The sequence below is a fragment of the Ornithorhynchus anatinus genome, unplaced genomic scaffold (genome assembly GCF_004115215.2).
Source record: "Ornithorhynchus anatinus isolate Pmale09 unplaced genomic scaffold, mOrnAna1.pri.v4 scaffold_264_arrow_ctg1, whole genome shotgun sequence".
Lineage (NCBI taxonomy): Eukaryota > Metazoa > Chordata > Mammalia > Monotremata > Ornithorhynchidae > Ornithorhynchus > Ornithorhynchus anatinus.
Window position 1 is genome coordinate 2,622,357 of NW_024396743.1, and position 18,979 is coordinate 2,641,335.

General features: G+C 57.6%; 1 protein-coding gene across 1 annotated transcript; it reads left to right on the forward strand.

The window, feature by feature from the left end:
* The first annotated feature begins 1,675 nt into the window (after positions 1-1,675).
* On the forward strand, positions 1,676-18,956 carry CARD14 (caspase recruitment domain family member 14). Its single transcript, XM_039911009.1, has 21 exons — positions 1,676-1,888; positions 3,241-3,378; positions 4,109-4,434; positions 6,661-6,831; positions 7,739-7,858; positions 9,218-9,343; positions 10,108-10,248; positions 10,786-10,797; positions 11,103-11,222; positions 11,399-11,535; positions 11,925-12,019; positions 12,289-12,349; positions 13,009-13,204; positions 14,015-14,141; positions 14,669-14,906; positions 15,513-15,576; positions 15,844-15,970; positions 16,083-16,256; positions 17,048-17,169; positions 17,556-17,671; positions 18,134-18,956. The coding sequence occupies exons 1-21, from the start codon at positions 1,678-1,680 to the stop codon at positions 18,339-18,341; spliced, it is 3,030 nt and encodes a 1,009-aa protein (XP_039766943.1). The 5' UTR covers positions 1,676-1,677; the 3' UTR covers positions 18,342-18,956.
* Positions 18,957-18,979: the final 23 nt, after the last annotated feature.

Consider the following 18,979-nt stretch of genomic DNA (forward strand, 5'->3'; position numbering starts at 1 on the left):
CCACCGTGGGTCGTGGACTCTACCCAACACGATGAGCTTGTGTCTACCCCAGCGCTTAGCACAGTGCCTGTCACATAGTAAGTGCTTAACAAATACTATGAAAACAAAAAGAAAATCAGCAGTGCTCACTCAACACAGGGGGGATGAGAACGGTCTTTGAACTGGACCCTCAGACCTGTTCATTCCAGGTCTCAGACAAGCTGGAGAGTTTCTAGTCATGGCTGAAAAGCAGCTGAGAAGCAAATTGGGAAGAGCCTGGGACTGGGAGACACAGAACCTGGGTTCTAATCCCGGCTCCGCCACTTGTCTGCTGTTGGTCCTTGGGAAGTCACGTCATTTCTCAGCACTTAGTTCCCTCACCTGTAAAATGGGAAAGAAGACTGTGAGCCCCATGTGGGACAGGGACTGTGTCCAACCTGATTATCTCATATCTACCCCAGTGCTCAGTACAGTGCTTGGCACATAATAAGCGCTTAAGAAATATCATTAAAAAAAAAAAGACATCCCCCCCCCCCCACAATTGAGTGACCCCAAGCAAGCCATTTGACTTCTCTGGGTTGGTGCCTCTTCTGCTTCTCGGGAATCTACTCCAGCGTTTAGCACTTCTCAAATATCACTGTTATTGTCATCATTACGGTTATTGGGGTGTCCAAGAGCTTTCAGGATGTCCAACGTGCAGAAAAGGAAATGGAGGGAACCTCCAGGAATGCAGTAAACCCCGGGAGCCCATTGTATAATGCCCTGCACGTAGTAAGCGCTCAAAAAATACAGTTGATTAATTGGGAATGAGTTGTTTCCTCCTTATATAGGAGCTGCGGGAGATCACGCAATCTGCAGTGAGCCTTATTATTATTATTGTATTTGTTCAGCGCTTACTATATGTCAAACACTATTCTAAGCTTTGAGTTAGCTACAAGTTAATCTGGTTGGATCCAGTACCTGTCCCACCCGGGCCTCACAGCCAAAGTAGGAGGGAAGGTCCAGATCACTGCGAAGGGCTTTATTTATTTATTTATTTCTTTATTTTTTGAGCGCTTACTGTGTGCAGAGTACTGGGCTAAATGCTTAGGAAAGGACAAGACAGGAGAGTTGGTAGGCGTGATCCCTGCCCACACAAGCTCCCAATCAAGAAGGGGGGAGACAGACATTAAAATATATTACAGAGAGCTGCATGGTTGGCTTGAGCTCCTCGTTGGCAGGGAACCTGTCTACCAACTCTGTTGTCTTCTCTCCAGGGCTTAGTACAGTATCTGCACACAATAACCGCTTTATAAATACCAGTGATTGATTGAGAGGAGTTGGGATGGAGTGAGACAGAGAGGAGAAATGGAGAGGGAAATTCAAAGCAAGCAGAGCACAGTACTGAGCACTTGGGAGAGTACAATAGAATAGACAGAGACATTCCCTGCTCACAATGAGCTTGCAGTCCATAGGGGGAGACAGTAATAGAAAGAAATTAATGACAGATAGAGACATAAGCGGTGCGGGTCTGGGATGGGGAATAAATAAAGGGAACAAGTCAGGGGGACGGAGAAGGGAGTGGGAGGAGAGGTAAGTAGGGAGCAAATAAGTGACAACACCCCCCGACCTCAAGTAGCTTCCACTCGAATAGAGGTGAAGGGGTGCCTGTCTTCCCCCTTCTTCCCCGGCCACCCCGTTGGTCTCCAGGGCCTGGCGATGGCAGACGTGGGTCCCCCGGATTTGGCTCTGAAGGCCTTAGATGAAGAGACGCTGTGGGAAATGCTGGAGGGGCACCGGTACAAGATCGTCCGCTTCGTCAGCCCCAGCCGCCTCACCCCCTACCTGCGCCAGGCCAAGGTGCTGGACCAGCTGGACGAAGAAGAGGTCCTGCACAACCCCAAGTTCACTAACAACGCCATGAGAGTAGGTGAGAGGCTGGGCTGACTCCCCGGGGTCGGGGGAAGGGGAGACAGGGCGGCGGGGCGGCCTCACGCCAGCCGAGGGGACGCAGAGCAGCCCGGCCGTGACCCGAAATTTGCATATACTCGCACGATACGTCATCGTACGACTGAATTCACCAGCTCGGCTGTGTCCAGAGGCTCGGAAAGAGGTGGGGCAACGTCCCCTAAACCAGGGGCGGTTCTGGGGACTCCTCCTAATCCCTCCGGGCCTGCCATCGGAGCGGAAGGGCAAGGAGAGGAAATCATCTCACAAGGCGGGGTTGACTGCTCGGCCCGTTTGGCCCAACTGTCAGTCAGTCAGTCGAACGTGTTTGTTGAGCGCTTACCGTGTGCAGAGCACAGTACTTAGCGCTTGGGTGAGGACAATAGAATAATGAACAGACACATTCCCTCTCCACAACGAGCTTATTGTCGAGAGGGACTGGGACCCGTCTCTAGCAGGGAAGGTGCATGTCTGGCTCGGGGTCACCCAAGTCGACTCCGGGGGTCCTCTGTGGGGAGCCCCAGGTTGACGGGAGGTTGGGGTGGGGCGTCCCCCGGCAGATGACTTGGGAGAGAGAAATAGCGGTGGCGCTTATTAAGCGCCTACTATGTGAAAAGCGCTGGGGTCTATACAGGATGAGCTCATCGCACACAGTCCCCTTCCTGCCGGGGACTCCCTGGAGAAGAGAGGAGCAGCACCCGAGCCCCATTTTACAGATGAGGAATACGAGGCCCAGAGGGGTTAAGTGACCTGCCCAAGATCACCCAGCAGGCTGGGGGCAGAGCCGGGACTAGAATCCAAATCCCCTGACTCGCTGTCTTTCCACTAAGCCACGTTGCCTCTCTAGAGCTTTTTCCCACTCCCTTCTGCGTTGCCTCGATTTGCTCCCTTTATTCACCCCTCCCTCACCCCCACCTCACGTCCATATCCGTCATTTATTTATTTCTCTTAATGTCTGTCTCCCCCTCTAGACTGTAAGTTCCTTGCAGGCAGAGAGCGCGCCTGCCAACTCTGCTATATTGTCCTCTCCCAAGCGCTTAGTACAGTGCTCTAAGTGCTCAATAAATATGACCGATTGATAGAGCAAGCCTTGGGCCTAGACTTGTGCATGGTGGGGGCGGGAGAGGGCCAGGAAGATAGTGGGTCACTTCCTCTCCCCTCGGCCCCTCCTACCTGGGTTCCCCAGAGGGAGCTACTACAGGGCCTGGTGAGGGAGGGGGTAAGGTTTCCTCGGGACCACCAGGGCCCGGCCCCCTCAAGTCCGCCTGCCCCCAGCCCCGGGAGAAGCCGACAGCGGGGGGGTCTCCAAGGCGGCCATCTGGCTTCCCCTCCCAGGGTACCTGTTGGACCTGCTGAAGACGCGGGGGAAGAACGGGGCCGTGGCCTTCCTGGAGAGCCTGAAGCTCCACAACCCCGACATATACACGCTGGTCACCGGCCTGGAGGCCTCCATCGACTTCAGCAACTTTAGCGGTGAGAGCCGGGGGCCCCGGGATCCCGTCGGGTTGCCTCTCGCGGGCGAGGGACCCGGCTGCAGAGCGGGCAGGGCCTTTGAGCCCAGGGGCACAGCCGGATGGATCCGGATCGCCCTCGGGGCCACGGGGATGAGGACACAGCAGGGGAACCTCCTCAGCTTACCGGCTTTCGGGCCGGGGACCGCTGGCCCCGGGGCAAGGGATTTTGAGAGGGTGTTGGGGAAGGCATACTGGAAGAAGACTGGACAAGGTTTCCAGGGAGAAGGTAGGGCAGAGTATTCAAGGAGGAGGCTTGGCGAGTGTTCTGGGAGAAAACAGGGCACCGGATTCTAGGAGAAGAGAGGGCAGAACATTCCAGTTGAGGCAGGGCAAAACATTCAGGGAGGCGTTTTTAAATTTATGGTATTTGTCAAGTGCTTCCTATGTACCAAGAACTGTACTAAGCGCTGGGGTAGATCCAAGCTAATCGGGTTGGACACAGTCCCCGACCCACATGAGGCTCTCAGTCTTCACCCCCATTTTACAGACGAGGTAACCGAGGCCCAGAGAAGTTGAGTGCCTTGCCCTAGGTCACCCAGCAGGCAAGTGGCAGAGCTGGGATTAGAGTCCAATCAGGGAGAAGGCTTGGTGGCAAAACGTTCTAGGAGAAATCCAGTTCAGCTTGTGTTGGATCAGTGAGCCATAGTAAGTGCTTAACAAATACCATTATCGTTATTATTATCATCCAGGCCTCATCGAGACGTCGAAGCTGACCGAGTGCCTGGCCGGGGCCATCAACAGCCTGCAGCAGGAGCTGAGCCAGGAGAAACGGCAGAACCTGACGCTGCTGCACCACTGCCGCAAGCTGAAGGAGCAGGTCTGCCAGCTCGGGGCCCAGAACCAGAGCCTGCAGGGCATCGAGGCGGAGCACAACCGCATGAAGCGTGAGGTCAGCACCCAGTTCCACGAGGTGCTCAAGCTGAAGGACGAGATGTACAACCTGTCCATGCGCTACACCAGCGCCCTGCAGGACAAAGACCTGGCCATCACCCGCTGCCAGGGCCTGCAGGAAGAGGTAGGCGGCCCACGGAGACCACCGGCCTCATTCGGTCCACCTGTCGATCGGATCTGATGAGCGCTGACTGCGTGCAGAGCGCTGGACTGAGCGTCGGGGAGAGGACGGTACAGCAGAGTTGATAGGCAACCAGGTTGCCCCTCTTCAGACTTCTCGCCCTTGTCCCCAACTCTCTCACCTTTTCCTTTCTCCCTGTCCCCCTTTCCTCAGTTTCAGAGAAGCTATGCAGTGCAAAAATATGATGGATTGAATGAGAGCTTACTGTGTGCAGAGCACTGGATTAAGCCCTTGGGAGAGGACAAGAGATGGTAGGCATGTTCCCTGCCCGCAATAAGCCTAATAATAATAATGATGCTATTTGTTCAGGGCTTACTCCGTGCCATCCCCTGGGGCACATACAAAATAATCAGATTGGACACAGTCCCTGTCCCACATGGTGTGCAAAGTCTGAGTAAGGGAGAACAGGTTTTGAATCCCCATTTTGCAGATGAGGAAACTGAGGCCCAGAGAAGGCAGACGGCAGAGCGGGGATAAGGGAGCAGGTGCCCTTGAGATGCCGCCTCTTGCCCGACAGTGTTGAAGGGCAGGATCATAATAATAATAATAATAATAATGTTGGTATTTGTTAAGCGCTTACTATGTGCTGAGCACTGTTCTAAGCGCTGGGGTAGACATAGGGGAATCAGGTTGTCCCACGTGGGGCTCACAGTCTTAATCCCCATTTTACAGATGAGGGAACTGAGGCACAGAGAAGTTAAGTGACTTGCCCACAGTCACACAGCCGACAAGTGGCAGAGCTGGGATTCGAACTCATGAGCCCTGACTCCAAAGCCCGTGCTCTTTCCACTGAGCCACGCTGCTTCTCCGTCATGTGAGACGGATCATGTGAGGATCATGTGAGGGGGCCTCTGAAATTCCAGGTTTGGCTAGTAGGAGGTCTGCCTGGCGAGCCCTGTTCGACCAGCCTGTTGGTGTGAGGTAGCCAGGGCCGCGGAGTATCTCATCGCCTCCAGGATGGGAGCCGAACCAGAGGGACGGTGAACACCAGGGTCCCTTAACCCACTCAGCCACTGACTAGCACAGTAGACTCAGGGCAAGGCACTAAACTTCCCCTGTCAGTTTCTGGGATCATTGGCGAGTGCAGCCGGCTCCGTTCCAACACGTGGATCTTGTTCTCGCCAGATCCCAAAGGAAGAGAAACTCTCGTTGAATTATACTCCCCACGTTCGGCTTCGATTTCGGGCGTGTGCTGGAGTGAGTCAATCACGGTATTTATTGAGCTTTAAAGCAGTCGGTCAGCTTGCCCCCTCATTCATTCATTGTCATATTTACTGAACGCTTCCTGCATGCAAAGAGCTATATTAAGCGCTTGAGAGTGAACGATATAACAATAAACAGACACATTCCCTGACCACGACGAGCTTACAGCCCCCTCCTATCTTACCTCCCCCATTTCCTATTCCATCCCAGCCCACACGCTTGGCTCCTCTAACGCCAACCTACTCACCGTACCTCCATCTCATCTATCTCGCTGCCGATCCCTTGCCCCGTCCTGCCTCTGGCCTGGAACGCCCTGCCTCCTCAAATCCCACAGACAGTGACTCTCCCCACCTTCAAAGTCTTATTGAAGGCCCATCGCCTCCAAAGAGGCCTTCCCTGACTAAGCCCTCCTTTCCTCTTCTCCCACTTCCTTCTGTGGTGCCCTACCTTGTTCCCTTTATTTATCCCCCCTTCTCAGCCCCATAGCACTTCTGTCCAGATCTGTAATTTTATTTATTTATATTCATGTCTATCTCCTCCTCTGGACTGTGAGCAGAGAATGTGTCTGCCAACTCTGTTGTATTGGACTCTCCCAAGCGCTTAGTCTGTAATTTTATTTATTTATATTCATGTCTATCTCCTCCTCTGGACTGTGAGCAGAGAATGTGTCTGCCAACTCTGTTGTATTGGACTCTCCCAAGCGCTTAGTACCGTGCTCCGCACACAGTAAGTGTTCACTAAATACGGTTGACTAAGAAAGTGTTTAACAAGTATCATCATCATCATCATTATCATTATCATTATTATTATCCAGTCTCTGGGCTCGGACAACTCACCTGAACAGGGAGACCAGCCACCTCAGTGTAACTGATTGAATGACGACAGTGACGGTTGCCATAGTGATTCTCGTGATTCCTCCCCTCTCCCTCCCGGTCTCCCCCGTCGCCCGCACCCGTGCCCGGACAGCTGTACCTGACCAAGCAGGAGCTCCAGCGGTTGAAGCTGGCCTCGTCCTGCGAGCGGGACTTCCGGGAGCGTACCCTGTGGCTGGACGGCGAGGACCCGGACGCCCACGGCAGAGAGCTGGTCAGGCTCAAGGAGGAGAACACCAAACTCAAGTCGCTGACCTTCAGCTTGGTAGGGCGCCGACCCCCTCTCCATCCCCAAGGGGCCGGTGGGGGGGTTCCCCCAGGGCAGGCAGCTCCCTGGGTGGAGCCGGTGGTCTGGAGCGGCGAGTAGACCCCGGGTCTGAGACTCTGGGACTCTGAGACCATGTGCTTTCTCGCCCCTGACAGCTGGGATCCCCCCGGGGCTCCAGGGAGCAACAAGCGAGGAGGCAGGCAGGGGTGCAGCACAGTGTGCGGTGCACAGGGCCTATCGGCAGGCTGAGCGACTGCAGCACCCTATTCATTCATTCATTCAATCGTATTTATTGAGTGCTTACTGTGTACAGAGCACTGTACTAAGCACTTGGGAGAGGACAATATAACAATAAATGGACATATTACCCGCCCACATTGAGCTGACAGTCTAGAGGGGGAGATGGACATTAATAGAAATAAACGACAGATCTGGACATAAGTGCCATGGAGCTGGGAGGGGGGATGAATAAAGGGAGCAAGTCAGGGCGACGCAGAAAGGAGTGGGAGAAGAGGAAAGGGGGCCTGGGTCGAAGCACTGTGACCGGATGGCAGGAGGCGACGGTCTCTGACGCCCAATGAGCCAGCTGTCTCGGGACCGCCTCCTGACCCACCCAGGGTGGCTTTCCTGGCCAGAAACCTTGACCTTCCCCCCACTCCGACGGCCGGTGGGACCGAGACCTACATCCCCTGACTCCCAGAGCCACGGTCTGTCTGTGGGTCCCCGGCTGGGCTGAAGCTTGGCTCGGTTCCTCGATCCGTCTTGAGCGAGGCAGAAGGTCCCGAGGGTGGGGAACCCTCCCTTTCCCCCACACCGGAAGTGGAAGGGGCGAGGGGGACCGGGCCAGGGTCGCTGGGCGGTGGGCCTCACACCGATAACACCCCGCTACCGCCCCGGGTCCCAGGTGGAGAAGGACATCTTGGAGCAGTCCCTGGATGAGGCCCAGGAGAGTAAGCAGCAGCTGGTGGACCGCATACATTCTCTGCGGGAGCGAGCCACCACAGCTGAGAAACAACGCAAGCAGGTGTGTCATCCGTCCCCGCTCTCCACCCCTCCCACTTCCCTACAAATGCCCCCATCCGGCCCGGGGAGGACCGGGATGGACCGCCGTGAACCGCTGTTTTCCCCCGAGACCCAGGGCCGCCCCCCGGGCTGGCAGCCACAGGGCAAAAGGGGGTTGGCGGAGAGGGAGCCAGGTGGCATAGCGGGTAGAGTTCGGACCTAGGAGTCAGAAGGACCTGGCTTCTAATCCTGGCTCCACCATTTGTCTGCTGGGTGACCTTGGGCAAGTCACTTCACTTCTCTGGGCCCCAGTTACCTCATCTGGAAAATGAGAATTGAGACATGGTACTGGGACTCTGTCCTCCCCGATTTGCTTACATCCACCCTTATGCTTAGTTCTTTGCCTGGCACATAGTAAGCACTTAACAAATACCACAGTTAATATTATTATTGGCCAAGCCTTGCAGTTTCTGGTCTCCCCGACAGGGAGTGGAAATTTCGGGTCAATGAGCAACTCCCCACAATTTTCATTATTATTAGTCAAGCCTGACAGTTTCTGGTCTCCCTGACGGGCCCATGAGCAACTCCCCACTTCCGGTCGAGAGCCCCTGGGCAATTTGTAATAGGGCCGGCTGCGTATGTTTGTTTTTTTTAAATGGTATTTACTAAGCACTATGTGCCAGGCACTTTACTAAGCAGTGGGGTAAATACAAGGTTGGGCACAGTCCATGTCCCCCACGAGGCACCCATTCTTAATCCCCACTTTACAGATGAGGTCACTGAAGGCCAGTGAAGTGAAGTGCTTTTCTCGGGGTTCTCATCCTGGCCCTGTCACTTACCTGCCGGTGGCTCTGGACAACTCCCTTCTCTTCTCTGGGCCTCAGTTTCCTCCTCTGTATAATGAGGCCCATTCTCCCTCCCCCTTAGACTTGTGATCTCCACGGTCATTGAGTGACTGATCGATTCAGTTGTATTTATTGAGCGAATAACTGTAAGCAGAGCACCGTACTAAGCGTTTGGGAGAGCCGAATAGAACAATAAGCAGACACATTCCCTGCCCACATCAAGCTTACAGTTTAGAGGGGGAGATGGACATTAATAGAAATTAAGGAATGATAGATCTGGACATAAATGGTGTGGGGCTGGGAGCGGGGAGATGAATGAAGGGAGCAAGTCAGGATGACACAGAAGGGAGCGGGAGAAGAGGAGAGGAGGATCTATGTCTGACCTGACTGATTATCCACTATCAATTGCATCGCTTGGCATCTACTATTGCCCTTAACAAATGCTCCTATTATCATTATTAATAATATTGATTGTATACGCGTGTGTGTGTGCGCGTGCGTGCATACGTCTCCCCTCTCTCCATCCCCACTTTTAGTACTGGGAGGAGAAGGAGAAGACCCTATTAGAGTTTCAGAAAACCAAGGTGGACTGTGAGATTTACAAGGAGAAGATGAACGCTCTGCAGAGCCAGGTGATGGAGCTGCAGAAGGAGCGGGACCAGGTACCCTGGGGCCGGGGAGGGGCTGGGGAAGGAGGGAGGAGGGGGAAAGGGGAAGGAAGGAAGGGGTGGAGGGGGAGACGAGGGAGGATGGAGAGATGGGGAGGGGGAGAGAGGTTGGGGAAGTGCGCAGAACACTCTCTCTTTGGAAGATTGTACTGCACCACTAGACTGTAAGCCCTTTGAGAGCGAGGATGGAGTCTACTGGATCTGTCGTAGTCTCCCAGGCACTTAGAACAGTGTCTGCACACCGTCTGGAAGCTCCTCGAGGGCGGAGATCTTGTCTACTAAATCTGTTGCCTTCTCCTAAGGGCTCACTTCTGTGCCGTGCACACAAAAGATTGCAAGCTTCTCGAGTGCAGGGATCATGTTTACTAACTTTAATGTGCTCTCCCAAGCGCCTAGTACAGTGGTCTGCATGGAGTAGATGGTTCCATGAGGTCAGGGCTTACTAATTCCACTGTACTCTCTCAAACCCTCAGTTGAGTGTTCTGCACACACAGGACTGCAAGCCCCTTGAGGACCAGGATCTTATCTATTAACTATCGTCCTCTCCCTAGTGCTTAACACAGGGTGGTGAGCTCCTCGAGGGCAGGGGTTGTGTTTACAAAGTCTCTTATGTCCTCTCAAGTGCTTACAGTGTTCTGCACAGAGAGGACACTGAGTAGATAGTATTGATTGATTGGTGCTAAATCAATGGTATTTATTGAAAACTTACTGTGTGGGGGGTCTGGTGGTGATGCGGTCCCTCCCTGGCTCCCCGGCAGGCTTACGCGGCCCGGGACGGGGCTCAGATGGAGATCGCCCAGAGCCTGACGGAGAAGGACTCCCTCCGCCGGAAGGTGTTTGAGCTGACGGACGAGGTCTGCGAGCTGCGGAAACAGCTGCGCAAGGAACAGCGCTGCGAGGTGCGGGGAGGACTGGGAGAGGGGCTAGGGGAGGGAAATGGAAGGAAGGACAGGGACTGTGGAGGAGCCCCCTTTTTTATAATGGTGTTTGTTAAGTGTTTATGACCGGCCAGGCACTGTACTGAGCGCTGGGGGTAATTACGAGTTAATCGAGTTGGACACAGTCCATGTAATGGAATTATTTGTTAATTTGTTATGGGTTTACTGCGTGTCAAGCACTCTTTTAAGCTCGGGGGAAGATAGAAGATAATCAAGTCAAATACCATCCCTCTCTCCCGTAGGGCTCACAATCTAAGTAGAAAGGAAGACGGGGTATTGAATCCCCATTTCACAGATAATGATAATAGTAATGATCGTGGTATTTGTTAAGCGCTTACTATGTGTCAGGCACTGTGCTAAGCGCTGGGGTGGATACAAGCAAATCGGCTTGGGCACAGTCCCCGTCTCACCTGGGCCTCACAGTCTTAATCCCCATTTTACAGATGAGGGAATCGAGGCACAGGGAAGTGAAGTAATTCGCCCCAGGTCACACAGCAGGCACATGGCGGAGTCGGGATTAGAACCCAAGTCCTTCTGACTCCCAGGCCCGGGCTCTATCTATTAGGCCCCGTTGCTCTCTAGCCAGACTGAGTTCCCCCAAGACATCGGTGTAGGGTTTTGGGGCCCGTGGCTGCCCGCCAGGGACCCAATTGGGATGAGAGAGAGGGGAACGGGGTTTGGGGGGGTGACGGTAGGGGACGGCTGCCCCAGTGGGAAGGGATGGGCTGGGGTGCAGTGCCCGGCGCCCGGGGGGCTGGCCGGGGGCCGGCTGGACCAGACTAGGCCAGACTGGGCCGCGGGGCTCCTCTCAGCAGGCCAAGCAGGAACAGCAGCAGCAGCTTCAGCCTTCCCGGAGAGGGAAGCAGCGGCTGATACGAATGCATGCCCTGTGTCCCAGAGAGGACAGTGACTTCAGCTTCCTGAGCCCAGCAGAGGTACTGGGGTCTCTGCCCTCCCTCCCCTTCCCTCATCTTCCCCGACTGAATGCGCGTGTGCGCGGGTGGGTGGCCGGGGCTCCGTGAGTCGGCGTGTGAGGAGGTGGGCCCGGGCACCGGCAGGAACCCCCCGGGGCATCGCCACCTCGCCGACCTGCCGTTCCCCCCGCGGACAGGCCTGGTCCGACCCGGGGGCCCCCCCGAGCCGGGATGGGGCCGACAGCTTCCGCTCCAGCAGTCCGCTGCCCCCCTGCAAGGACTCTCTGTACAAGCGGCTCACCCTCGACTTCCTGGAGGACGCCTCGTCCACCAGGTAATACTAATAATGACGAAAATAGGAATTGCCAAAGTTGCTAAGCGCTTACTATGAGCCGTACAAAGCGCTGGGGTGGATACGAGCAAATCGGGTTGGACACAGTCCCTGACCCACATGGGGATCCCAGTCTTAATCCCCATTTTACAAAGGGAACTGAGGTTAAGAGAAGTGAAGTGAGTTGCCCAAGGTCACACAGCAGACAGGTGGCGGGGCCAGGATTAGAACCCAGACCCGGGCTCTATCCAGTAGGCCACTGTGCTTCTCAAACCCAGCAGGCGGGTGGGTGAACAGGCGGGCGAGCCGGTCCCGCTTAGGTTCCGGGTGCCCAGGGATACCCCTGGCCGGCAGCCCCCCGGCTGACCCCTCCCATCGGCCTCCTTCGACAGCTCCCAGGAGTTCCCAGACGGGGATGGCGGTGGCGGCCCCCCCTCGGGGGAGAAGGACGAGCCGGAGTTGGACTACGAGATAGTGGATAATAGAGGTGAGCATGGTCCCTCCCTCGGGGGAGGGTACCACGGTGCTCTGTAAGGAGTGAGCGCCAAATAAATCCTCCACCTGTGCCTGCTCTAGGCTGCCCTCGTCGGGGCAAGGAGCGGGGCTGGCGGGGTGACCCGGGGGCGGTGGCCTGGTGGTCCCAACCTCGAGGGGCAGGGAGAGGCCTCCCTTCCCGCCCCCTCGGCCCACCCCCGCGAGGGGCCGGGCCGGGCTCCGGCCTGGTGTCCGCTCACCAGGTTGGGGGCTTCCCCGCAGGCCTGTCCGAGTCGGACAGCAGCTGGCAGCCCATCGGCCCAGACCTCAGCCTGTCGGAAAGGTGAGCTCCGCCCCTGCCTGCTCCCCTCAGACCCTGCCCCGGGGACGGGCACCTGCCACGGGGCCGGTTTAGGGGTGGGGGTTCTTCTTGTTTTTCTTGTTCTTCTTTGTTTCTTCTTCGTCATGTTCTTGTTCTTCTTTTCCTTTTCCTCCTCCTTCCCCTTCTCCTTTCGATCTTCTCCTCCTTCTCCACCCTTCTTCCTTTTCTTCTTTTTCTTCCTTGTCCGCTTCTTCCCCTTCTCTTCCCTCTCCCTCTCCTCCCTCTCCCTTTCCAGTACTGTGCTAACCCTTGGAGGAGATATGATATAATCACATCGGGCACAGCTCTTGTCTTTCTCCTCCCTAAGGGTGGGCCAAGCCCCCTCAAAGAGGGCAGGGATATACTTTCCTTCCCATTCCCCCAGGGGGGAACTCAGAGAGGTCAATTCATCCACCTCTCTGCCTCGAGGCAGGACTCCTTGTCCATCCGTTCGCCTCCGCCCCCACCCCAGTGACCTACTTAATAAGACTGAAAGGGGAGGTTATAGGGGTGGAAACGGAGGTCCCTGGCTTGGGTCGATCCCCCTCGCAGGCCCAGAATCCCACCCTGCTGGGATCAGGGGTCCGGAGGGGCCTCATGTTGAAGCTTCCCCTCTCCCCACCCCGGTCCCCCCACCCCAGCAGTGCCCCGGTGCGGCGGCGGTGGCCGGCCCGGAGGATCCTGAGTCAGGTGACGGTCCTGGCCTTCCAGGGGGACGCCCTGCTGGACCAGATCAGCGTCATCGGTGGCAACCACACCGGCATCTTCATTCACCGCGTCACCCCGGGCTCCCCCGCCGACCAGATGGCCCTGCGCCCCGGCACCCAGATCCTCGTGGTACGTCCGCCCCATCGCCCCGCCCCTCCCCGGCGCTCCCCACCTCATTCACTCATTCAGTCGTATTTATTGAGCGCTTACTGTGTGCGGAGCACTGTACTAAGCACTTGGAAGAGTACAGTGCAACAAGAAAGACACATTTCCTGCCCATGCCTCGGAACCGCCACAGGCGCCGCTTCTGAGCCATAGCACTTGGGAGCTGGAGCTGGGGAGAGGGTGGGCACTGAGTTTAAACAGACCGTAAGCTCACCGGGGGCAGGGATGGGTCTTACCGGCTCTCCCTACTCATACTCTGCACCCTGCAAGCGCTCAATCAGTACTATCGGTCGATCGATCGACAGCAGGCCAGACGTAGGCGTCCGGTGTCACGTCCGTATCGGACAGGGGACTGGCCGGCAAGATGGTCATCGGACGAATGGCTTTCTTAAGTCGAGAAGCAGGTGGCCTAGTGGAAAAAGGCTGGGCCTGGGACTCAGAGGATCTGGGTTCCAGTCCCGGCTCTGCCGCTCGTCCCCTGGGTGACCTTGGACCAGCCACTGCACTTCCCTGGGCCTCAGTTTCCTCATCCGTAAAATGGGGCTGAAGACCGGGAGCCCCACAAGGAAGAGGGACTCTGTCCAGCCTGATGATCTCATATCTACCCCAGCGTTTAGTACAGTGCCTCCCATATAAGAAGCACTTAACGAATACCACAATTATTAATTATTATTACCCACATCTACTAAACTGGAGCGGGTCGTGGTCCCGGCGGTCCGCACAGGCTTCTTTCTCCCATAAGGCCCCGCCTCTTCCTGTCCGCTTTGCCCTCAGGTGGACTACGATGCCGTGGACCCCATGTCCAAGGCCGTGCTGGAGGACACAACCCTGGAACAGGCAGTCGGGCTCCTCAAGAGGGTGAACGGCTTCTGCTTCCTGTCCGTGAAGGTCAACATGGAGGGTATGGATCACGGGGGTCCGGCCCGCTCTGGCTCCCTACCTCCCCGCTCCGGGGACCGGGCCGGGGGCCGCGGCCCCTTCATCATTCTGCTGGAGAAGCAGCATGGGCTAGTGGCTAGAGCCCGGGCCTGGGAGTCAGAAGGTCGTGGCCTCTAATCCCTGCTCTGCCACTTGTCTGCTGGGTGACCCTGGGCAAGTCACTTCACTTCTCTGGGCCTCCGTTCCCTCACCTGTAAAATGGGCATCGAGACTGGGAGCCCCACGAGTGACAGGGACTGTGTCCAACCTGATTTGCTTGCCTCCACCCGGTGCCCGGCACACAATAAGCGCTTAACAAATAACACAGTCACACTGGGCTCCTGAGCCAGGCTAACGGCTCCGTGTTCTAGAGCCGGCCTGGAATTCCAAAGCCTCCCAGGGACAGACCTCTGGATCCCTCTCCCCCCATCCTCCTCGCTTCCGACCGGTGGGAATCTGAACCCCTGCCCGCCGGCCTTTCTCCCCCCTTCTCCGTCCCGCTCCCGCCAGGCTACAGGAAGCTGGTCCAGGACATGGAGAGCGGAGCGGCCACCTCGGGGGACTCGTTCTACATCCGCGTGAACCTGGCCATGGAGGGGAAGGCCGGCAGGCAGCTGCGGGTGCAGTGCAACGACATCCTGCACGTCACCGATACCGTGTACCGGGGCCGGAGCTCCTGGCACGCCCACCAGGTCAACCCGTACACCATGAGGGACACGGACCACGGCCCCATCCCCAACTACTCCCAGTGAGTTGCCCCCAGTCGATCAGTCGATCCGTTAGCGGTATCTATTGAGCACTTATCAGGTGCGGAAAACTGAGATCTGGGGATAGTCCAGTCGAGGTAGTAGAGATGATCCTGGCACTCAAGCCGGGAAGCAGCGTGGCCTAATGGACAGAACACGCACCCGGGAGTCAGAAGGACCTGGGTTCTAGTCCCGGCTCCGCCACTTGTCTGCTGGGTGACCTTGGACGAGTCCCCGTCCTCAACGGGCTGACGGTATGGAGAACAGGTTCTGTTTCTAGAGGGCCGTGTTGGCTATTCTAGAACCCCAGGCCGAGTGTCGGGAAAGAGGTGGCCGGGCCGATCTAGAACAGCACGTCTAGAGGCTTCTCAGCGCGCATCCTGGATCCCGGAGGGGTGGTGAGGTGGGTGCCCTGTGGTTCTAGAGCAGAAGCTGACGCATTCTGGAGTGTCCCAGGCAAGACACCCCTCCCCTTGAGCTCCAGACTTTGTCAGTCTCTAGCTCCTCGGGGAAGCCCACCCGGGCGTGGGGTTCAGGGCTTGGCAAGGGTCCGCCTGGGGGGGGTCCTGGACCACCTCGACCCGGCCTCCTCTCCTATCTGCCCGCAGGGCTCAGCAGCACCTCATCACGGTCATCCAGGACATGACTCAGCCCAGCACAGTCACCCGTAAGGTAGGCCGGGGGAAGGGAGGGAGGGGGCAGCCCCCCGGGGGTCCAACCCAACCCGCCTCCCGCCTCCCAGGTCTCTCGTGGACTTCTCTCAAGCGGCTGGTCCTCCCCTCCCGATAATAAACGTGCCGTTTGTTCAGCGCTGACAACGGGCCGAGCGCTGTGCCGGGAGCCCTACATCTTGGTCGGGAGGGGCTCGGGCCGCGGTAGCCGCCGCCATCCTCCCCTGGCCCGGTCCTCACCCTCCGCCCCCTCCCTTCCTGCGCGCAGCCATCCGGGAGCCAACAGAAGCTGGTGCGGATCGTCAGCGCGGACAAGACCGCGGGCAACCCCCTGTGGCTGTCATTCGACGGGGGCCAGGCCGAGCCACGCAAGCCAGAAGGTGCAGGACCCCCTCGTAAGGAGCTGACAGTCTAGGGGAGTCTCGGGGAGAGGGGTGGTTGCTGTGGGGTCGCGGGGACCTGGTGGCCCAGTCTCAGCTGTTCTTCCTCACCCTCCCGCCCCCCCAGACTCTCCCATGGTGTGTTTCTGGGCAGAGAGCTGTTTCACCCTGATGCCTTACACCCTGGTGAAGCCCCGCAAGCTGACCCGGCCCCGGCCCGTGCTCTTCGTGCCCACGGTGCTCGGCAGGATCCTGAGCGAGAAGCTGAGCCTGGTCGGGGGCTTCGAGAAATGCCCAGCAGGTAGCCGTCTCCTCCGGCCCCCTCCTTTCATTCACTGATTCAGTCGGTCGTATTTATTGACCGATTACTGTGTGCGGAGCACTGTACCGAGCGCTTGGGAGAGTCCAGTAGAACAGAGTTGCTTGCCCTGCTCACAACGAGCTTACAGTCTCAATCTATCTAATTGTCTTCATTGAGTGCTTACCGCACACAGAGCACTGTACTAAACACTGGGGAGTGTACAGTATAACAGAGTTAGTGGCATGTTCCTTGCCCACAATGAGCTCACACTGTAGAGGAGGGAAACAGACATGAATAGAAATAAATAAATGACGGATCTGGACATAAGTGCCGTGGGGCACGGGCCGGGGGATGAATGAAGGGAGCAAGTCAGGGCGACGCAGAAGGGAGCGGGAGAAGAGGAAAGGAGGGTGCGGTCTGGGAAGGCCTCTTGGAGGAGGTGGGCCTTCAGGAAGGCTTTGAAGGGAGAGAAAGGATTGGTCTGTTGGCTATGAAGGGAGGGAATTGTTGGCAGAGGGCTAGGCTGGCACCCAGACAATGCCTTAAGTCTGGGGTCAGAGCCAGATTTGGATCAAGGCATGCGGAGGAGTGTGTGTGAGCGCGCGCGCGCGCGTGCATGCCAGGGGGAGGAGGGATGGAGCACGACTCCCAGGGAAGGCAGAAACTCCAGGTTAGCCACCACTGGGGAATCCCTCATGGTCTTGCCCTGTCCCGCTCGCCCCGACCGGGACTGCCCAAGCCTCAGCCTGATGCTGCCTCCTCCTGCCCCCAACTCCCCTCGGCCTCCCCAGGCCACTTGAGCCCCGTGGAGCGAGCGGCCAGGAGAGAGACGGGGGATCTCATCCTGGAGAAAGAGGGTCCCAACGGTCACTGCTTTGTCACCCGCCAGGCCATCGAGGCCCTCATGGAGAAGGTAACGGAGACCGCTAACCCTGGCGGCTTCAGGGAGGCCCCGGGGGGAGGGGGCGCCTGAAGGGATTAGGGACTTCCTCCCCAAAACCCCAACCCTCTTAAGGTGGTGGGGCCTGGTGGTCCCAGCGGGCAAGGATTTTTACCAAAGCACAACCTCGAGGAGGGCCTGTGAGCTTCCACAGCTAGCCGTGGAGGGGAAAAAGTAGCCCCCCCTAGGCGGTTGAGGGAGAGCTGTGGTTGGGGGATATCCTCACGGAACCTAAGGCCATCGGAGGTGAGGTCTGGTCCTCGCCCACTGCCTGCCGTCATGGTCCGGTGGCCCCAGGCCTCAGCCGAGTCCGGTGGACCCGGGGGGCTGATGGACCCCTCCCCGCTGCTTCCCCGCAGGGCACTCACTGCCTCCTGGACTTGGGGCTGGACTGCGTGCGGACCCTGCTCGCGGCCGAGATCTTCCCCATCGTCATCCACATCCCCGTCGGCGACAAGAACGCCAAGAAACTCAAGTACGTGAGCTCCCGGGGCACGGCGGGCCGGGCGAGCGAGAAGCCGGCGGGCCCTCGGGGGAGAGATGGTGGGGGGTGGGAGGAGATGCCTAGTAGACTCCTGTCATCTGGGATCCACAGGGTAGTAATCCAAGCTTCCGGAAGCATCGGCTAGCTGGTTACGCTATTCGTTCTTTCATTCATTCGTATTTATTGAGCGCTTTCTATGTGAAGACCATTGCGGTAAGTGCTTGGGAGAGGACAGTATAATCATAAACAGACACATTCCCTGCCCACAAGGAGCTAACAGTCTAGAGGGGGCTCTTCATTAAGCAGTTCCCTAGGTGCCAAGCACCGGGCCGAGGGTGGGGCTCGATACCGGATAGTCAAAGCGGAGCCGGCCCGATAATCTGATCCGATAATCCGTATTTAGCGGGAGGGAGAGCAAGGATCTTCTCCCCATTTTGCTCCTCTGGTGCTCAGGAAGGCGGTGCAGCGGGTGGGGGCCACGGAGGAGCAGGTCCTGGAGGCGGCCAAGAGGGCGGAGATGGAGCTGGAGGGCCTGCCCTGCCTGCACCGCACCCTGGCCCCCGACGCCTGGAGCGACACCGACTCGCTGCTGGGCTGCGTGCGGGCCGCCGTCTCCGACGAGCAGAGGAAGGTCGTGTGGCTGGAGCAAGGGCCCCGATGACGCCCACCCCCATCCCTTCATTCCCAAATGGACCCCTCCCCTTTCCTCTTCTCCCACCACCACCCCACCCTGGGTTATGTTCTCCCAGTTCACTATGGGTTGGAGGAAGAGAGGGTCATGGGCATGGGGAGTGGCCTCTCCCGAAGGCGTTCTGGGAAGCCGCCCTATGCCCGGAGCCTTCTTGTCACCACATCTGCACACATTTCTGCTCCCGTTGGTGGGAGAACGCTCCCCGGCTGTCTGGGTCGGGGCACACACCTCCACCCACCCCCCACTCCTTCTCAGCTCCCGAGCTGAGACCCCCCCCCGCCCACCAAGTAGGGAAGGGGCTGACGGAAGAATCGGTGCCAGACGTGAGTCTAGAGGACCCTGGGAAACGACGGGGTAGGGCCTGTCCCTGGGCCTGTACCTGCCCCCGGCGAGGCCCGTTGGCGAGAGCCCCGGACCCGGCCTCACTTCCTACCTCAGTTTCCCCACACGGAGTCCGGGACAGGAGGAAAACGGAGGTTGAGTCGTGGGGCCTCTCCACGCACGGTGGAGGCCGGTTGGGGGCTGCCGTCCTTAGGCGGATGTAAATTCTGTACATGGCGCTAAATTAAAGAGATTCTTTTATAACTTTCTGGCCTCCGGGCTGCCCC